Source organism: Conger conger, chromosome 6 (assembly GCF_963514075.1).
Source record: "Conger conger chromosome 6, fConCon1.1, whole genome shotgun sequence".
Lineage (NCBI taxonomy): Eukaryota > Metazoa > Chordata > Actinopteri > Anguilliformes > Congridae > Conger > Conger conger.
Genome location: NC_083765.1, coordinates 28,080,783 through 28,103,072, shown reverse-complemented (window position 1 = coordinate 28,103,072; position 22,290 = coordinate 28,080,783). Strand labels below are relative to the sequence as shown.

Here is a 22,290-nt window from a genome sequence, read left to right as displayed (position 1 = left end):
CGCAGCTGAGCCCAAAAGGGCTTGCAGGACAAATCGAGACTAAATTAGCGTGATCCATCTCTGCTTCACATTCTCACATTACCTCAAACAGAGCATAAAACATTGAGGTGAGCAATTCCAAGTGTGATTTTCCTTAACAAGGAGCCTCCAAAGGTTACACGATATGACAGTATATCACCTTATATAGGAAGGAGCCTAAGACAAGCAATACAAAATAGAAAGACACGACAAGACCAAAGCCCTGTAATTGAGAAAAAGGGAAAATATGCTTAGATTTGGAACACAACACAAATATATCTACATGATATAACTGAGCTATACTTCTACATTACTAACCATCACTTGACCAAAGACCTTTCGGTGTTGCATCATGGAATTTTATGGAAAAAACCTCTGCTATGCACAGGCAGCAAACTTGTTTACATGTAGCAAAGCCATTGCTTGTCTGGCTGGACTCATTCTGACCAGAACTGGGACATCATCACCCACATCAAGAGCACAGAGAATGTGGACATTGACAGTGCTACAACTCATGTTTTTCATTGAATGACTCATTTATTTTGCATTTTTAGCATGCTAGCGATCTGTCATGATCTGGTGGGAGAAAGAAAGTCCTAACCATTCCATTTTCAATGTGAAGTAAACATTTCGACTATCCAAGCTAGAATTGAATGCTGGGGGGAAATAGGGGTTTAGGAAGGCTCCAAATGGCATGCAGGCGAGCCCAAATATGCAAAACATCTCACCCCAAAGGGAAACAAGAACCAAAAGCAGAAAAACACTTTAACTTTCGCAAAAGCTAAACCCAAAAACAGCATCTTTTATGGCTCAATCATACTGAAATGGCAAGGGTGTGAAACTTTAAGACGTGGTTTAATTTAATTATCCTATCTGCTGGTGAATTCTAGCCTGCACCACCAATGCAAAAGCCAGAACATAATGAATAACAGCTTGAGCTTACGCAAGTGAAATTGAATAGTGCAGGACAGTAGTAATGTGTCATGAACAGATAACATCGTCCTTGGAACTTGCCCCATATAGCTGTTGATGTAGGGCTCATGACAATTAGGTTAAAATAAAAACGGAAAAGTTCTGCTTTCCCAAGTCGGCTGCTGGGTCTGGCTGCCAAATCCTCTTACCCTGTTCCTGGAGATCTACCGGAGGCCTTCACCCCGTGTTCACAGGTTCACTGCGGTCCAGTCAGGGACACTGGTTATTATTTCCCCACCATGTTCTGATTAGCTGAACAGCATAAACAATGCTATTCTAAGCTGCATGGGGTGCTCAGTGCGCATGTGGCATTCAGCTGTGTCTGAGGCCAAGCTACAGAGGTGACGTAACCTCAGCACACACACGCATGCTGTCCGTGAAATGGACTTGCAGCGCCAAACCCGTGCAAACTGGTGCCACAACATAAACACCACTCTTTTATCTGTGTTCTCATAAAATATATAGTGCTTTTTGGGTCCAAAAAACTATTTAACATCACAATGAGGCATTGCTCCTTAACAACCGCAGTGCAGTGACTCCACATTGAACAAAATGTGGAAAGTTAAGAAGAATCCACGCAGGACCTTCCTCTACTACTGTATCTTACAACAGGACATTGACATGTAGTTCTTGGGAGGATAATCAGAATTCTTACTATATTGCCTATAGCAACACAAAAAACCTACTCCTGGGGTGCACAAGGACTTTTTTGGATTTCATCTTTCTTCTGCTTCAAGTAATTCATCGGGCCAATGATTTATTTGAGCTGACATTTTTTCATCAAGTCATGGAGTCACAAACCACAGCTGAAGACTACTCTTGTATCCTTGCCAAAAACATTAACTTTTTACTAGATCATTCTGATACTGAAACAATCCAGCAAGAAAAACACCAGGTCTTCCAGCTCTTAGTTGTGTATCCCTGGAATATTCCATTGAGGAGACAAGTAAAAACAGCATCTTTGTATGCAGTAGTAGAAATGCAATGATTATAAATGGTCACACACATGCGCATACATAGGAACCCTGAGAGACTGCACAGTTGGAAAGGCTGCAAATTGTAATTGTCAGAACCCCACGCTTGATATTTCCCACACAATACTTTCACACTCTCTCTCTCGGACGGTTAAATGAGGCAGGGGTATTCCAGTTCCCTTGGGTTGAAGCCTCAGGTTTTTTTTATAGACTGCATTTCAACTGGAAAATGCTTTACACCTGGAACACCAACTGACTGACTTTGCATGCTAACAACATCTTCAGATTATCAGTCTAAAAGTCAGGCATGTTCCCATGACCCTCGAGACTAGTGTGGCAATGCCACCATTACATTCCTGCAGTAATGCATCTGCACAGCTCTCAAGGGCCTAAAATGCTTTCCAGGGAAAGAGTGAATTCTCCCTTACAGGTTTTGGTGAATGCTTTAATGAGCAGCATGAGCAATAATGGTTTTAAAAAAACAAAACTCCAAGCACTTACTCTGGTAGTGCCCGTCTTATGATCGAGTGCACCTGCCGGTAAACGTCTGGCTTCGATAGGCACCGGCACAAGGTGTGGTTGGCAAAACTGACAGTGACAGGCTTTGTTCCCTGTGTAACTGGTATGGTGATTTCAAAAAGCTGGAAGCAAGAAAAAGAAAAGAGACCATCAAAACATGAAAATTGAGCCCTCCCCTGTTGAATAACTCGGCTAGCGTATCACCCAAACATGTGGCCTCTACAAACAAACAGACATTAAAATTTCTCCCCTAATGTTTGTTGTAGCGTGTTGTTTACAATCATTAGCGTGACTGTGGTTACCAACTAAAAACTCTGATAAGACTGGCTGAGAATGAAGGCTGTGTAATTCCAAGCCAATATTCTCTGAACTTGAATCTGCACGTTGTATCACTTTGCTGATCCAATCATTTTTGTCAGTTCAGTCCAAAGATTTAAATCACTGGGGAAAACCACTACCTAACCTGGGTAAATGAACCTGCCAACATTGCAAGGCTCCATGTGTGAAAGGGGCTAAAGACACGAGAGGAGTATAATTACATTTTAATGTTGATATATTCTTATATCGAGATTTAGGAGTTGGTCAGAAAATACCGAATTCCTTATTCAAACTACCTCTGCTTTGTTCATTCTTTTTTCTCTCTAATGAAGAAAGTTGTGTGCAAACTCCTGATTCACTCTACTGACAAAGTTGTTAGCACCAAAACACCACGTTGGCTTGTAACCACCAAAGTCCCGCATAGTGCATACCTTGGCAGTACAACGGGTCAATGACTGAAAGCACTTGACACATGCTCTTAACTCCCCTCAGTAATTGCAATCACCACATCTCCCCAGATAAGGAGTGCTGAAACCTGACCAAGGAACACTCACAACTATCATCTGACCTGGGAAGTCATCTTCTAAAAATTTGAATTACTTGAAAACTGACATCCCCCTCAGAGTCAGATTTTTGTTTTAATCATTCTCCCATCAAAAATTGACAAACTCATTTGTCCATTTGTCAGCATCCGACTATTACTGACCTGGAAATAGTTTTCATAGTAATCCATTCACCTGCAAATAGGCTTAAGACATTCTCTTCTTCACAGAATCTTTTTTTAAACCATTATCCCATCAAAAAGACAAAACATCATTAGTCCATTTGTCTGTGTCCAACTATCACTGGCCTGGGAATAGTCATATCCTTGTCATCACCTGACCTGAGAACAGGTTTGAATTCCCCCTTTACAGGATCAGTTTTGTTTTATAATTCTCCATCAAAAGAGAAAAAACTCAATTGCCCATTTGGCCGGACAGGACTGCAGTACTCCATCAGAAGAACATAGACATCACCTGCAACAATCACTAGACTGCAATCACACATATAATATATAATAAAGACAGACTGCTCTATTAATAATTGTATATGTACATACAGCAATACAGACTTTCAAAACAAGATCTCATATTAACAATTCAGATTATGTCCTATATGCTTCAAATTATACCTCTGAAGCTCCAGTCTTGGGGTTCTTTTCTGATTTGTTTAGACAAGGGGGACAAACCCGTAGAGTAACAAATGTGCTGAAACTTTGCTAAGACTCACCAGTACAATGTCAAGTTGCAATTGTAGTACAAATTATCTTCCAGTCATGTGTCTACGTATGCGATAGGATCATGAATATATTAGATCATACATTAGATGAGACACTAGATTATGCTTGCCTGCAATGAGTGGGAGATTAAGACAAGTCTATCTGCAAATAGTCTGTCCACATTGTTCACCTTTCTCCCCTCTTCACAGTGTGATTTTGGCTGATTTATTTTCAACCTGATTTCTCCCAAAAAGTGCAACTGAGGCCATCCTTACTTAAAGTACGCAAAGAAGAGGATGGACAAACTTGACGACCTGTGTGACAATAAAACACATAGCAAGCATCCAGACATTACCATTACATCAGACCAGACTTGTCTTCCAGCCAGAGTTATATAATCTTTCAGCCTTGCAATAAATATTGCTGATATATTACGATTTCAGAAGAAAGAACTGGACATCTCTCATTTGCAGGGAGGTCATTAATAGCTTTTTGACAGGGGTCAAAAGTTGGCAGTGTAACTCACCGTCTTGCTGATATAGGAGGTGCTGATGTTTCTGCACTGAAGCTCCTCGCTGTTGCAGCAGCCTCCACATCTGTAGACAGACACGCAGGGTGGTTTATAGAAGACGTTTGTAGCCGCCCCAAACTCTCTCCCCACATCTAAACACACTTCCCGAGGCATGCACAGGGTCTTTCTCCACTCTGACTCAATACCTGTTGAATGCACGGCAAGAGACCAGACAGGAAGGAGAGACGCATTAAAATGACAGTAATCACAATAAGCAATTTATTCAAATGTTATTATGTACACCCCTAAACACATAATGGTACACTCCTGGTAAGTAGTACATTCAAAGCTAATAGTTTTTGCGACTAAGATTAAATGGGCTCTCCCAAGGTGCTGACAAAATATTTTTTATTTTATTTTATTTATTTATTTTATTTTATTTATTTTAGAAAATGTAGTAATAGTATTTGTCCTTAAAACAAACTACTAACATGTATATGTAACCCCATGCAATGACCAGCTGCAAGGACAGAAAGTGACATACTTTTTAAAATCTCAAAGTTGAAATACGCCGCAGCAAACGCTGGGGGCTCCTCGGAGCGTGGCTCAGCAGGAAATCGTTCTCTGCTGCCGAATCGCGACCCCCGCTTTGAACGACACTTCAGCATAGTCCAAGAGTTTGGGTAGACAATTTTCATCAGCTCATCCACACTCGCTGCAGAACGCAACTGCTGCTCTAGGTCTGCCTCTGGCTGTTCCTGTGAAAACAGAAGCATGCTGCATTAGCCTCACAGTACACACACTTTCAGATTCAAAAGTCCACTTTCATATGTTATGAAATGCATGTCTTTTAGATTAAGATAAGAAAAGGCAAATTCATACACATTCACTTTCAAGATCTCCGCTTTGTTACCAAATGCTATGGGCGTGCAAAACAAGGGAAAGAAAATCTTTTCTTCATTTATTAAATCTGAATAAAGTTGAATGCTGTTCACTTTTCGTGTTTCCATCGAAGTTCCTAGAATGCACAGAAGCACGGCTGGATCCACATGGTACTTTTGGGGGACACTGTGAGGAGAGAAAACACCCCGCGCAGCCTACACTGCTTCCTGCGTCCTCTTCACTCCCAGCTCTCCCTCTCCTACTGCCAATTAAAGAAAATGCTTATTCAGTAAGCCGAGCTGTTGGTCCGGAGTGGGAGCTGACATGAAACAAAGTCTGGACTCGGCAGTCCTATGGGACTCTGATAGGAGTGAGTGTGAAAACAAGAGCGCTGTCTCCATACGGGGGATGGGGGGTCGGTCGTGGTGCCGACGAAAAGCGATACTCTTGTCTGGAAAATTCCAGGAAACAAGCCCAGTTACCTTCATGACTGATCACCCCCTCCGATAAAAACTCCTGGGATCTCTCTCCAAGGTGTCAAAAAGTGGGGGGGAAAAGGCCCCGAAATTGATTCTTCCAGTTTATCTAGGCAATCCATCATAGTTTATTACATGTGAATGGTCTCCTCGACCATAAAAGATTATTAAAGATCAAAAATAATCTCACCTTGCCCTGGCAGTCCTGTTCAGGCCAAAAAATATTGCTGTTAAATGGCCCTAAATGGTCTTTATCAAACCTTGATATATATAGATATATGAGCATGTAGGTAATCTTAGGGAGTAATTCATTCCTCTGTCAGTCAGCCAAAAAAAAGAAAAGATTTAGCAATTGAGTAATGAAAATATGGAGGTGTAGGCACTGTTCCCAAGAGATGAGGGGGAATGTATGGTATGAGAATTGTCAAAAACTCTCTGTGGGGTGTATATGCATTTGAACCTCTTGCTCTTACTGCAACGATGTGCTGTACCATTTTGATAAATTCTGAATCATAACAACAGAGACTTTTTTGCCAAAGCAAAAGTTTCCATTGCCACACCCAGAGAGGACCTGTGAGCAGTATACCACCGCTTAGTCACTGGCCCTGCTCAGTCCAGTAGTCTCTACACCTGCTGGGTCAGTCCACCAACCACTCACTGCGCAGATACGCTGATTTACTGCAGAACGGAAAGCTGCACGAGAAAGGCAATGGGGTCATATGTCCTCTTGCCAGGTGTACTATCTTTCAACAATGGGACAGACCTAAAACTATTACTGAGAACTTAAAAAGCTCCCCCAAGACTATTAACAATAAAATTAAACCAGGCCGCATTATGGAAATGACAGCAAATAAGTCTCCTGACAATTGATCGTGCTTTTATCCGTGATAAGCTCAATGTCTGAATTTAAGTCATCTGAGGTATAATTTATGTGTATCATTATAGAATCCAATCAGAAGATTTAAAACATTGGCAAGGAAGAGAGACAGAGAACCAAAGGAGAGACACTTAGCCTTTTAGAGCACAAAAATCAATAACATAATCAATGATCAATGACCAAGGTCATGGTATTTGTTTAGTACCAATCAATGGTTGTGTTATTATTTGTGCGTGTGCTAAAAGGTTTTCCACATGCAAAAGGCCCTTGAGTACAGTCGCTTGTATGGGAGAGAGAGAGAGAGAGAGAGAGAGAGCAACTCTGTCATATCTATAGTACTTTAAGAGACAGATGAGGTGGTTACAGTGAAGAGATAACTAACCCACACTGGCTTAAATCATCACAGATTCCTCAGCTGACATCTGCGAAGCATTTTTAGCATCCAGAAAATTAATTCAGACATAATACTCTAACGCGAGTGCCTCGGCACCTAGTCAGCGATCTGCAGCCGTGGCAAAACGTCAGGTACTATTATGTCACTAATCGCTTTACTCAACCTGCCTATGGAAAAATACAAAAAAATTGAATTATTCATTACAAATGAAATAAAGTAAAGTATTATCATATTATCATATCCTGAAAGAAGGCAAGTCAAGAATTAAATATGTCTTATTGGAACTTTGTTATGGCATACAGACAGACGTGACCTCAGTAGATCATGACATTAAGTCCAATTAATTGCCTAGTTTACCAGGAAGCAATTCTAGTCTAGAGGTGCAACCATCTTTACTGCATAAGTTTTCCTGGGGATTCCCAGGTTTGTGGTGCTTAAAATGGGCTTGTCTACAAGACCAATATTTTTCTCATTGAAGCTTTTAGATGGAGGAAGAAACCAATCCTAGAGGGAAGTCAACATTCCTTCCCACAGAATTTGCTTTATTTGTTCAGGAAACCTGAATACTACAGAACAGACCCCGCAACACTATTGTGTTGAGTTTCTTCCATGTCTTTGTTTATAAGGATTCCTGAGATAACATCCATTGGCAGTTTCCTACCAGGAACAATAGAAACTGCGGTGCATAAACACGCTCACACATCGCTTGCTCCGCAGGCCCTTGGGTGCACAGACATTTTTAATTGTTTTAACACAATCTGCTATTTTCTGGAGTCCTTGACGAAGTAAATCACTTTTGAATCTCAAAACAATTTTGCGTCACATCCTGCTCTAATAAATCCAAAATAGCAGCTATTGTTATTTTAGGACTGACAAGACAAGACTTCCCACAGATGGGCAAATTCCACATCAAATTCCCGAATGTAAAAAAAAATCATGAAGGTGAAGTGAACAGCTTTTAATTGCTTTATTTGTCATTTGACGTGAACATCTATATTTATAGCAATTACCAATGGCTATACTTAACAGTACAAACTACACAGTTCAGAAACAAAGCCTGTTCTAGACATTGAGGTCAGTCATGCCCTTACCATTTTGCTGTGTCTGTTAATTACACAATAGCACCAATTGGTAGCGATCATTGTATCATCATAATAATCAAAAGCTGATAAGGCTCCAATGTGGTGAGAGGTTCACTGCTTTAAGGTGCATCCAGTGGTGGACTTGACCTCTATGTCAGTTTTGTTGTTAGTAAATCTATTTTTAGGAAGCAGGAAATGGGAAATGACTGGACTGGATATAGTATTGGGAAGTATTGTGTAACTATGTAAGAAATCTCACTTACTTACTAATACAATGCAAGGTAGTCATTACTGTACATTGTTTACAAGCATTTTTTCATATTTTTAAAAAACTTGAAACTTAGAAAGTGTTGAACAAAGATCATGAATGTTCTAAGGGAATTAAACCATAAAGTAATGGCCTTTTTGTGGAGCAACTGACTTTGTGTTTTGTCTTGTCTTTGTCATACTGCGTAACACTCCGGGACCTCATTATCCCATCTATACACCTGCTAGTACAATTGACTTCAATGCTGAGACCTGGATTCTGGAGGCCAGCGGAGGGGGTAGCACCAGGCTGCGCTAATAAATCGACCGTTCCTTTTATGGACCATGACCTTGCTGGCTGTAAACTTCAATCTATTCTGTACCTGGACATGAAACATGGTTGGTACTTCCTCAGAGGAAATCCATAGGGTTCCAGTGTCAGGAGGCTCAGCCTTAGCACCAGATCATAGGCTTCCCACATGTCTGTGGAACCCGCTGGCTGATACGCTCTCAACCCTCAACTATTCCTTAACTGTACCTGGGTGCTATCGTGATCTACAGTCTGTACCTGTGTTCCATAGTCCATGCCTGGTGCTATCACGATCTACAGTCTGTGCCTGTGATCCATAGTTCATGCCTGGGTGCTATCGTGATCTACAGTCTGTACCTGTGTTCCATAGTCCATGCCTGGTGCTATCACGATCTACAGTCTGTGCCTGTGATCCATAGTTCATGCCTGGGTGCTATCGTGATCTACAGTCTGTACCTGTGTTCCATAGTCCATGCCTGGTGCTATCACAATCTACAGTCTGTGCCTGTGATCCATAGTTCATGCCTGGGTGCTATGATGATCTACAGTCTGTGCCTGTGTTCCATAGTCCATGCCTAGTGCTATCACGATCTACAGTCTGTGCCTGTGATCCATAGTTCATGCCTGGGTGCTATGATGATCTACAGTCTGTAGCTATGTTCCATAGTCCATGCCTAGTGCTATCACGATCTACAGTCTGTGCCTGTGATCCATAGTTCATGCCTGGGTGCTATGATGATCTACAGTCTGTAGCTATGTTCCATAGTCCATGGCTGGGTGCTATGATGATCTACAGTCTGTAGCTGTGATCTATTGTGCATATCTGTGTGCTATTATGATCTACAGTTTGTACCTATGACCTGTAGTACATGCCTCGGTAGTATCATGATTTAAATCACATTAAACCTACAGTCGAGGTCACCAACCCTGTTCCTGGAGATCTACCGTCCTGAAAATTTTCGCTTCAATCCTAACTTGGCACATCTGATTCTACTAATTGGCAGATCAAAAAAGATCTCTAGCTGTTGAATGAGATGTGCTTTGTTAGGGTTGGAGTGGAAACCTACAGTTTCGGTAGATCTCCAGGAAAATGGTAGGTGACCACTCATCCACAGTCTGTACCGGTGATCTGTTATCTATGCCTCGGTGCTATGATGACCCACAGTCTGTACCGGTGATCTGTTATTTATGCCTCGGTGCTATGATGACCCACAGTCTGTACCAGTGATCTGCTGTTCATGGCTGGGTGTGAGCATGATACACATACATAGTTCATTCATGTGTGTACACATGTACACTGAGCACTTTATAAGGTGTTAATTAGACTTTTTTTATTCTTTACTTATTGGTCCTTGTTGTAACCTATCCTCTTAATAGCTTTGATGTGTTGTGTGTTCAGAGATGCTCTTCTGCATACCACTGTTATAATGTGTGGTTATTTGTGTTACTGTTACCTTCCTGTCAACTTTGACCAGTCGGGCCCTTCTCCTCTGACCTCTCTTTTTAACAATGCGATTTTGCCTGCAGAACTGCAGCTCGCTGGATGTTTTTGTTTTTTTTGCACCATTCTCTGTTGTGCGTGAAAACCCTAGGAGATCAGCAGTATCTGAGATACTCAAACCGCCCTGTCTGGCAGCAGCAATCATTCTTCACTCACTTACATTTCTTCCCCATTCTGACATTTTGTCTGAAAATGATGCAATTCAACGTACAGGCATCTGTGCATGGGGGCCTTCTCCAGTGACGCAGTAAAATGATTTACATGGAAAAGCTCACCAAAAAGCAATGGCCAGCAATGGCCAATAAAGACCAGCAATGCATGAACATCATAGGCATAAAAGCATCACACTATATTCTTATTTCAAATATGCACTCCTTCCACATTTCAAACTATGCTGTATTTGCTATAAAGTATATGCTATGTGGGTTTTTTCACCACACTTTAATGTTTCCATTTAGCTCTGACAAATATATTCCATCTGCATAGTCCTGCATCCAAAAACATCGAATTGTTTCAACAGATTTCTAACAGAAATATGAGCTTCTTTCCTTTATAATCAGTTGTAACAATTTGCATCAAAACAGCAGAGCTGTTCCAAATTCGGATACAGTATTTCATATATAATTTTATTTTCAAATGTCAGATCGTGGAAGATCAAAGCCACCCAGAGTGACCATCCATCAGCCAGATTTTATTTTAAAAGGCATCACTTTCTGGCCGCAGTAGTTTCAAAATCCAGAGCGATTAAAAGATTTAAGATAAAATGTACTTTATCTTTGGAGCATGACTGAATCAAAAGTCATGCAAAACAAAAACATGGGGAAATGAGACTTGCGTAAAATAATGGAAAAAAACAAAAGGTTGAAAGGCGCAGGGGTGTGCAAGTGAGAGTGAGGACGAAGCCAGATACTGCAGAGCCTTTACAGTCTATGAGTTACGTCTGTACTCGCAAGCAACACCATCTGTTTCATGCATTGCTTTCATTATTTACGAATCCAAAGTTATATAACAGTGACAGTGATAAGCGCACATAAAGGACGGATGGGCTCGTTTTAAGTTATCTGTCTGATTGAGACGACTGCTGGTCTGATCTGTTGTTCATGGATCTGCATCACCAGATATTCACGGATGCCTTGGAACCTGCTCTAGTTACAGAACGCGCACTGCCAAGATATAAACTGTATCCTGTTGCATGTGAAAAATGACGGATAAAAAACTCAAAAGGATGAACCATATCTGAGGCCAGTTGGACAAACTTTGGATCAGGGGATTTGTTTTCAAAGGGCCATTTCTGTTGAATCTACCCACAGTGAAATTTGTCTTCATCTTTGAACAACAATTTCCACAAAGTGATACTTTTTCTGCCGTTTTCTACCTGCCTGCAAATAATTGTAGCAAAACTCACATCACACAAACTAAATTGCAGTTAGATTGATGATCAATGTTTTTTGTTGGGCTTGAGATCAATAATAGTAAACCAATAAAAATCTATTATTATGGGTTAGCGATTAATCCCATTCCAGTTGTAAGAAATTTTTTTCCAGTCACTGCACTGACTGTTAAATCAATCATGATCCACGAAGCACAAAAAAAAGTCTGAAAAAGATCTACAGATGTCAATGCCAGTTGAATGTAGATACAGGATTTCCAAGCATATCAACAGATATTGTCAAGCAAAATACCACCCGCTTTTTAGATCTTCAACTGCACAATGATAAAACTGTAATGGAAAAAAATAATTCCCCTTTGTCCCCAATTTGTTATTGCTCATTGTGGTTATCAGTGCATCCCTGCCTGACCAGCACACATGCAAGATGGACTGCAGCCAAGATGAAAGTCTCCCTGAAATGCACTAGCATGCACGTCAGTGACACGCCGTACATACTTCATGTGACGCTGTCCCACAGTTTAACCACTTGGGTAGGGCGTGGAGGCATTGTTGGGTGGAGCTTATGCTGACGCAACCCAATTAAATCTGGCTTCTCTTAACCTGTACGCTTCGCTCATTCTGCTACGGACTCCCCGTCAGACCTGGGTAAAATACGGTCCAATACTTTTCTGTGCTCTGTGATCTTGCCTGGTGCAATTGAGCCAACCAAGAGAACTAGAAGGTGGAGTTTCATACCTTCAATATATCAGACAAGCTCAGGAAAATGTAGAAAGATATTTGAATCTGAAACAATGATGTGTTTAACCCAGGTCTGCTCCCCATCATAGTCCTGGCTCAAACCCATGACTGTTGAGCCCAGCCTGGGGTTAAAAAATGATACAATTTATCAGTGACTTGTGCTTTACAATAATCCAGTTGTCACAATGCATTGCCAATATGTCAAAATATTACCCATTAAAGCAAGGGTAGAGAAGTCCATCAACATTAAAGATGTGCTTTATCTTGATTGTATTTGCATATTGCAAATGCATGGTTGGTGTAGATTACTGTGGCCCAATAAGGCAATTAAGTGTGTTTCTCTACTTTTCCACCAGGATGTCAGAGCTAATGTAGCATATATTCTGAGCTCTGTGCCAAGGCATTTGCTTTGCCAACACCACATCACAGAACATCGGGCCCTCTCAACTAATCCTGACCTCCTGCGGCTGGGATATTCAGCTCTGGGTCTGAAAGGTTGCAGTAATAATAATCAGGTATTCCAGTCGTCTTTATGCCAGAAATGCTATCAGAGCTCAGGGGGGTTAAACATGTTCCTCCATGATGGTTGTGGTGTCTGACTGGCATGAATGCCACCAGGGGCCTAAACAACAGGGCTGAGGATTTGACAGGTCCCTACTCAAAGACATGTGAATGAATGTCATGCTGCACTGCTTCAAGATCTCCTCTGAAGCCAGGTTTGAAGCCAGGGCTCGATTCACAAGAGTGACAAGGACATATTCCCCACTGCTTTTGGATGAACCCGCTCCAGCCTCCGATTTCACTGACAAATTTTAGGCAAGACATTTCAGACATTTTTTCCGTGCTATTTCTGCAACATATGCTACTCATTTTAAAGTCATTGTTGGAAAACTGTTTCTGTAGAAGGATAGCAATCACAACAGACATCGGCGGCACTGCTTCAATTATGTGTGACTTTCAGAACACGTGATACCTGTCCGTGATCCAGGGAGAACAATACATAGTGAAAGGGTGAAAGTGCTTAATATGTATTTGTCCCATACTGACTTCATACTGTATCACAGAAACTTCATATCTTAAAAAATGCGAAATAAAACAAAGGAACAGCTCAGGACACCACTATGGTGCCTTCAGTTTCCGGGAAATTCATAACATTTATTTTAACTGAGTCAACTTTTTACGACCACAGCATATAGCCCAGGGCATCTTAGTGAATCTTAAAATACACATATCCCTGTGACTCCCATCACTTCATCAGTTTCTCTTTATATAAAATCAAATCACATGTGCTTGTTGTTTGGATCAATTATATGGAAAACACACTACCTCACAATGACGTGCGCACCACCTACTCACACTGCTCTTGTCTGCACACAATTAGCCTTATTTTTCCATTTGTTCCGCCATCTTTAAAATATGCTTTGGTCTTTTCTGGATCAGTCAGCCCAGCAGCAGACTAAGGGACTCCTGGCAATGATCTAAAAAGCAATACAAGTCAGAACAGTTCTTCCATTTTCTCCATATTAGCGATTTCATGCTAGTGAAGGGAAAATGAGCTATAGACACAAGATTATGTCGGCTACAGAGCAAGTACGATCACAACCACCCTAAGAGATTGTTGTGTCATTGGCCACTTAATGGATTAATGAAAGGGTATATTAAATAATGTTGGTGTAGAGATATTAATTACTCCTTCTGAGTCTGCAAGTAGACAGGAGCACTGAACCAGCATCATTTGACAGAGCTTAAGTAGTAAAATAGCAAAAGGGAATACAAGGGGGAATTGGGGGTTATGAGTTGATGTACACTAATTTGAGGAATTTAAAAGCTGACTGATAGCCAATAATGAGTCAGCAAGATACAAAATACTAATACTAAAGCCCTTATTTTCATTTGTTGTAACAACAACATGTGTATCCTGCCTCTCATGAGTAATACATTTTTGAGGTTAAATGAAATGGTGAAACACCTGATCCATTTCCCTTGTCTGGAGAATTCATTGGAAATCCAAATACCAAAAATACTCATCAGCAGAGGAGGATTACAATAGCTAAATCCCGGCCGTTTGTGTGTGAGAAGAGAAGACATGAGCACAAGGTTTTAAACACAGAGAACCAACTCTCCACCAAGTCACAATGCAGACCTCCACCAATGAAGACAAGATATGTGGCTATGCTACAATTTGCAGTGGCTTCATAAATTTGACCATGTCAGATTCTGCCAGTCTGAACCATATACATGCTTAAAGTGTACTTCTGCAGCGGGTTACATTGCAAATGACTCCTCGTTCTAAACAAATCTCACAATAGGGCTTACAATGGCTTATGGGCTGCTAAAGCACCTCTGAAGAGTTTATAAACGGAAAGGTCTTTGTGAAAAGACCACCCACCTCTTCTGATTGTTTGCTCATTGCCTTTATCACTGAGAAGGAAGTTGATTAACAGAAGCCTATGCAGTGCTAAAGAAGAATGACAGCTTTCTTTGTCTAAAGCACTACTACAATGGATTAACACTTGTTAGAATATCCCCTGAGAGACACATGGCATATTTTACATCTAAATTACATTCATTATGCAGTACAGTATGAAGATCACGGTAGCTGATAGACCAATATTCTGTAATGCAAAGAGCACAATCTTGCACCACGAAAGCTGCTTCTTTCTTAAAAGGGAGGCAGAAGAGCTGTTATCTCTCACTCACAAATTCATCAATGGTCACTTTCACTAAGAGATCACTTATTATAAGGTGTCTGACCTCCACGGGAAGGCTAGAGGGATAGGGGCAGGTCAAGACAAGTCTTGTATATTTAGGCTACACGAGACCTACTTGTACGATAATGGGTTTTTCTGTGATCCCTCGCCTGCTGTTATATGATGCGGTTCGCGTAAGCTCCGAACCCTGGTCCAGTCATTCCAACTGCTGCTCGCCAGTTCTGAGGTCTGTGGAACAGATGTGCCTTTTCTGCACTTCTGCAACCTCTATAACTCCCAATATCAAGATTACAAAGCATTTATGATCACAATCATAGCCACACACTTTTCCACATATTCCCTACACAATTAATAGGGCATTTTGTTGCCTTTGTGGTACTGCATGGTTTTTTGTTCATTGTGAAGCCAACCCCATGGTACCAAATGCCTACTGAATATAAAAAAACTTCTGTATTTCAATTTTAATATTACACTACATTCTTTGGTGATGAATCCATGCAACTTGTTCCGAAAGAGACAGATTGCAATATCACTGTTGGCTAAAACAGATTTCTGAAACTCTTTAGTCCACCACAAAGAAACAATGTCAGTAAGTCAGCAAAGCACTTCACAAGCCAGATGTTTCAAGCAATCATAGCTTTAGTGCTGCTTGCAGGGGCAAACATAATGCAATTCGCTCTTCATTTATGCAACTTCTGCTGTACTCAAGCTCACTGTGATTACCCCTAGTACATAACCTTAATATAGCAGATCTGATGGCGTTTGTAGAAGCAATGTGAACAAGGGCTGGTTCATCCTGCCTCTTCTAGTATTTCCTGGAACTTGAGTTGACTAAGGTATCAAACACTATTTGTTTTGATGAGCTGCAGGAACCTACTTCTCAGTCTTCCTGGAATGCTTCAAGCAGTCAACAAATGGATGAGGACATGATGTCCAAAATAGAAATTTGAAGCAAAGGGGTGGCCAGCAGGTTTATGCAACACATTTAAAAATCACGAAGCACTGGACTGTCTCATTCTTGGAGAAATTATTCTTATCTTTCAATTTGTCTATGAGTGACTGTTCTGGCTTGTGCCTGGGTTTGGCCAGCACCGACTCCCCTCATGACCCCCTGGCTGTGGCGTTGCCAGTCCATCAGTCATGACCCCCTGGCAGCCACAAGGGAGGCCGTCTCAGCAGATGCCGAGGCCCCGTCTGAGGGGGAGCCATTCCGTTGCACATTCCTTGGCTTGTAACAATCGGGAGGTTCACTGTCTCTTTTTTTTTGGTTTTCTAAATGGACGTCACATGGACTAACCTCCAAACTGGAGTGGAAATTCCAGTGTGACAGTGTGAACTGAAACACGGACTGAAGGTTTTCATGTTTTTTCTTTAACCCTGCATCACCTTATGGCTCTACATGAAGTTCAACAGACTGCATCCATTAGCTGCTTTAACTGGTGCCCCGAGTCATCATATCTCAAGCAGAAATGGGATCATCATATATCGAGCAGAAATAGGATACGAGCAATGCATCATACGGTGAGTTACTGTAGAAACGAGTGAGTTCTGGGAAGCCATCATGGGACACAACTTCTAGTGCTCTGATATTATCATATGATGAATGCATAATATGAAATTACATTCACTTCAATCGCTATGTGTTGCCTTTTCCAGTATCGTTCTCATTCATATTATGGATGGCTGAAATTCATCCATGAGTACAAACGGAGAGCTGGGGTGCTTATTTTCCATCACCTTGATGTCAAACATGCTGAATGTAATGGCAGTCAAATGTCATACTTGAATCTTTACTTGTAAAATAAAAAAACGCTATACGTATATTAGCCACACAAAATTATTCACTTTTTTGGATGATCAGGTGAAAACAATCAATCTCAGTAGAATTTGAACCACTGCATGCTTCAGTGCTCGCGCCCTTTTAGCTATGTTTTTCTTTTCATTAACACATACTTACACTACCAAAAGCTCCTTTGGGAATCCCTTCAAATAAAGTATACGGCCACAGAGCAATTAACGCTTCAGAGAAAAGAAATGATGTCTCCCCACTGCCGAGTTGTGACACTCGCCGACGCCACAGTCTCTCAGTGACTAGCACGGCTGGGGTGAAATAAACCCATATCCCCATGCCGATCACAAATTTGCAAGCGGTGCTCATGGCTGCTCACGAGGCTGTCTGCAAGCCTCTGGCTCCATGCCTGGTGCAACCCACTTACTGTTACACAAGTTAAAGGTCGCTAAGGCTTTTTCCCTGGTAAATGATTGGCACTCATTTTCAGTCTATTTAATTGAAAATTCATTTTCTGATCAATATGTATTTAACCTGAATTGCAGAAAACGTTTAGTGGAACATAGATGGTGAACTCTGAGGTACAATGCATCCAGTCAAACACTGTGTTTCACTGGGCATTGTTTGTATGGGCTTTGTGCCCATTCCCACTGAAAATGCAAGTTTTAACAATCTCAGGACTACAATGTTGTAGTTACATTACATTACATTAACGGCATTTGGCAGACGCTCTTATCCAGAGCGACGTACAGTTGATTAGACTAAGCAGGGGACAATCCTCCCCAAGAGCAACGCAGCGATGCAGGGTTAAGGGTCTTGCTCAAGGGCCCAACGGCTGTGCGGCTCCACAGGCCGATTCAAAGACAGAAAAAATCCAAAACTTGTACAATGCAGTTTTGAGGAATATGACATGAAATACACATATGGCTTGAAACTTAGACACTAATGCTTTATAAGGCCACATGTGCTTTGGGTTTGAGAGTAATTATTGCACACATATTGCACACGCAGAATTAAAAACAAAATACAAATTTAAGAGCTCTGGTTGTTTGAAGCATGTCCCACCTATGCTGCTGAAAGGTCAAACAAATTAATCATAATTACATTACTACAGTATGATAACTCCAGGGACTAAAACAGCCTGAAATAACAGGATTATGAAGACTGCATTTGGACATGCTGCAGAAGGAGTAATAGAGAAACTTCTCTCTCTTTCTGTCTGTCACACACACAAACACGAGAGGTATTCTTGCTTTTGTCAACCTGTCAGTAATGTATTACATATGGGGCCATTTAAAGTCATTATAAATTCCATAACATTTAACTATTGTTCACATATTAGATGCTTGGCATAGAATCAGGTCCAAAATATTGGGGGGAGATTCAAGCAAAGCTGTGTGTCAGGGCTTCAGAGATTGTGTCCACGGTATAAGCGGGGGGATACATGCATTAGAGTGAATAATATTATTTCCATTACCCAATGCATAATTTAGAGCATATTCAATGTAACTTGTCAACAGCAATTAAATGCTATTTCCACTGATGAGAACTTGTTATGTTTCTTTCCACAGTGGAGGGTCAGGTAAGGGTAAGCAATCCATCTAACAGCCTGTGGAGACCTGATAGATGATGGATTTACAGCGTTAGGCCACACTTACTACAGTGTAACTGTGGAATGAGAGGGAGCAGTCTGGGACGTCTTGAGTTCCATTTCCAAGAGTGGGACTTCATTGCCAGGTGCACAGATGGCATCAGTATGTCCACACAAACAACCGCTGTAGTCTGACAATATTGTGATATTCAGTTTCACAATTGCGTAATTAAGTTGGGAAAAGAGCTCGTAATCAAGGGCAATTTTAGGGGTTTTGATGTGGGTGATGTCAGCTAATACACAGGAACAAGCATTGTTAGTGCAATAAGTACAATTTGAACGCATCAATTGGTAAATGTATACAGTGTATAAATAACAAATTCGTAGTGAATGCAGATGCTCATTTATCATTGCGCAGACGGAATTGTATGAAACTATACACTGAATGGAAAGAGACTAGTGACAAAAATATTGTATCATGTCCAAGAAGTTCAGTACCTGGAATGACTCAATGTGCATTACAGGTCCTATACTATCATCTGAAACAATAATACATGGATCCAAGTAGTCTATGTTATCTTGCAAATAGGTGGTCCTGAGGATGAGGTTACTTCAGCATTTCAACAACAGTGAATGCTGCTTCACACAGCTTTTAACTTGGTGTTCCAAATGCTTGGTTTTGATTGCCTCCTTCCCCCTTCCAACGGCAGGAACCTTAACAATTCAAGGCATTTCCATAATCCGTCTGCATGTACCTGAACATCCATCCATCCATCCATCCATTATCTGAACCCGCTTATCCTGATCAGGGTCGCAGGGGGGCTGGAGCCTATCCCAGCATACATTGGGCGAAAGGCAGGAATACACCCTGGACAGGTCGCCAGTCTATCTCAGGGCACACACACCATTCACTCACACACTCATACCTACGAGCAATTTAGACTCTCCAATCAGCCTAACGTGCATGTCTTTGGACTGTGGGAGGAAACCGGAGTACCCGGAGGAAACCCACGCAGACACGGGGAGAACATGCAAACTCCGCACAGAGAGGCCCCGGCCGACGGGGATTCGAACCCAGGACCTCCTTGCTGTGAGGCGGCAGTGCTACCCACTGCACCATCCGTGCCGCCTGTACCTGAACATATATTTCAATAATACAGGTACAGTTGCGCCAATATATTTCCAAAACAAACTTGCAATAGATGTACTCAAATGAGGGATGTGGGAATATCAGTCCTGTTTCAAAGCTCGGTCCGTCAAAGGAATGAGTACTCCATCTGCCCACCACACGTTTACAGTAGATTTGTGTGGGAGCTTCTGGGGACTTAAGAATGTGTTTAACTACTTGCTACCGAAATACTCACATTTAAACGCATATAAACAGTTTATATTTCAATTGTAAACTATTTTAATTATACATACAAAACGCCTATACTCGTATTTCCTACATAGCCTTTACTAATGGTGCGAGGGGCTGTCCGAGTTTAAAAATTTAAAAATTTAAAAAAGAGAGAAAAATACTGTGCAAACGTGTTCATTTCACAGGAATGACACCACATTTTGTAAATGAAACGCCGCTACTAAAGGGAGTTACATGAAGTGAATGAAGACCACTGGTCCAGTGGTATTTTATAGCTACTAAATTAAATAAAACGCATATAAACATGAACGCATTAAAGTACTATGACGCTTGAAGATTATCCAATTAGAATAAAAAGGGAACGTGTACAAAAAAGACTCTAATTGAGTGTCTTAGACGATCAAAAGCCACGTGTTAGAGATTACCTCTTGTCTTTTCCTAATGCGTCTTCAAAACAGCGCACCCGCACTCACATTCGAGCTATGACCCAGTGACACCTGCCTCCTCCTCCTTCGATCCCGTTCCCTCAATATGTTCCCCCGTGTTAGCTTTATCTGTGTCGTGCACGCCTTTGCTTCAGATGTTATAGCAGGTACATCGGGGACAACTTTATCTAAGTCCAGTCTCAGGCAGAAAATTTTATATGAGCACAACATGAACATAAACACATTTTGCATAAATAGGGGTTCTTATGGTGCTTTGTATGGTGTGCCGTAACATCCAAGTGACCTAGGAAATAAAATCCCTTGGCTTTTGAGGGAAAAAAACAGTGATGATGTATTTGCAGTCTCAAAAGTTACAGTAGCCTATGTTGCATGTGAAATACTTTTATATTTTCATGCTCAAATAAAGCACATAGAAAAATGAAATACATACCTTGATATCTCCTTCATCTTGATCATACTCATAATAATCATGGACTGATTCAACAGCGACGTTTGTGTAAAGGCATACGGTATAGACCAGAAAAAGAGATAATCCCCAATGGTTCATTTTATACAGTCTCAGAAATCCGAGGCAAATTAGGCTGGCAATAATTCCTCCTTCAATTTTTGACGCTTCTTGGGTTATTCGCAGTTTCTCAAGCGTAGTTCTCCGGACAAATTAAAATTCAAGAAGGTATCCCGAGTTTTTCTCTCAAGAGTAGACGCTCATTAAAGAATTCGGATCTTGTAGTAATAATCGTGACCTCGGCGTATTCGTTTGTGAAATGAGACGTTCAGAAGTAGAGCGTTTCACGTGTTTGCTGGAACGAGACTTCCAAAACAGCGCTAGACATCCAGTCGGCAAAAACTTCAGATGGCGTGAAAGTGCACAGAGCGGAGAATGGCATGTTTAATGCAATTTCACGGTGTCCCTGGCCTGCCTTCTCCTCCCCCTTTTTGGGTCTGGTCTGAGCAGGATTGCTGCTACTTACTATTTATACAAAGCAGGAGGTTTGCGGCGAAAGAAATATGAGTTCGGACACGTGCGCCTTCTCCAGGAGATGTTTTTTACACAAATCTCTTGCTGTTATACAAACATGGAACGTAATTGGGTCTGAGCTGTGTATTCGCATAGTTACGGTCGTGCACAATTGGATACATATGTGACATCTGCTCGTAAAGTTTGAACATTCTAAAAGCATACATCGGGGTAGGCTTTGGTTTACTTAATTATTTAAAGGCATATTAAAGGTAGGCTACTGCTTAATGTGCTCAGGACAATTGATTGTCGCTGAAACCTAAGCTACTAAACCTAAACATCCCATACTTTTATAGTAATTTCAGTTTGTATTTTGGGGGTTGTTTTACTGAGAACAACTTCTTGACATCATTCTTGGCATGCATATTCCATTCTTTCAGCATACTGTTATGGCATTGAAACATTTCCATTCTGCTCCTGCAGTGGTTTGCAGTCACCTGCCTTCTTGACAGACCTTATAATTATTCATTAAAGTTTAGCAAGTAGTTTCAACCTCATGTATCAAAGGCCATTGGACCATTGTTCTTCTTACCCTATCATCCAACACCCTGCAACTGAGGCACAACTGACTTATTACATGCACACTTTTATCCACATGGAATGAGCAAACCAGTTTACTGTGGCTTATTAACTTCTCAAGAGTGTTTACACCCCATACAACAGAAACCTGTGAGCAGGACTGACAGTATACGTGATAATGGATGGAGCAGTTGATGATTTACATGAATAATGATTAATCAGAACAGCGGAGACAAAGTATTAAAGAGATTATGTTTTATTGTATTTTTTCAAAGGAACATCAGTGCACTTGGCTATTGGATAGGCCTGGTCATGCTTGGGTTGTTCAATAAATGGACTCATATGCTTCAGTAGGTTTCATTCAGTCTGTCCTCTGGTGACATTGGGTTT

General features: G+C 41.1%; 1 protein-coding gene across 3 annotated transcripts in view; it reads right to left on the bottom strand.

Annotated features, from left to right (window-relative positions):
• vegfc (vascular endothelial growth factor c) overlaps nucleotides 1-21,326 on the bottom strand; it is a 33,562-nt gene extending 12,236 nt beyond the window's left edge. Inside the window, exons 1-4 of one of the 3 annotated variants that reach the window (XM_061244923.1) lie at nucleotides 20,794-21,326; nucleotides 5,115-5,328; nucleotides 4,586-4,776; nucleotides 2,466-2,605 (exon numbers count right to left, since the gene is read on the bottom strand). In XM_061244923.1, the coding sequence (XP_061100907.1) occupies nucleotides 2,466-2,605; nucleotides 4,586-4,776; nucleotides 5,115-5,328; nucleotides 20,794-20,910 (662 nt within the window). In that variant the 5' untranslated portion in view covers nucleotides 20,911-21,326. Of the gene's footprint in view, nucleotides 1-2,465; nucleotides 2,606-4,585; nucleotides 4,777-5,114; nucleotides 5,329-5,565; nucleotides 5,715-20,342; nucleotides 20,763-20,793 lie in introns of those variants that run through there. The other 2 variants (XM_061244925.1, XM_061244924.1) reach the window with 2 other exon arrangements.
• Nucleotides 21,327-22,290: the final 964 nt, after the last annotated feature.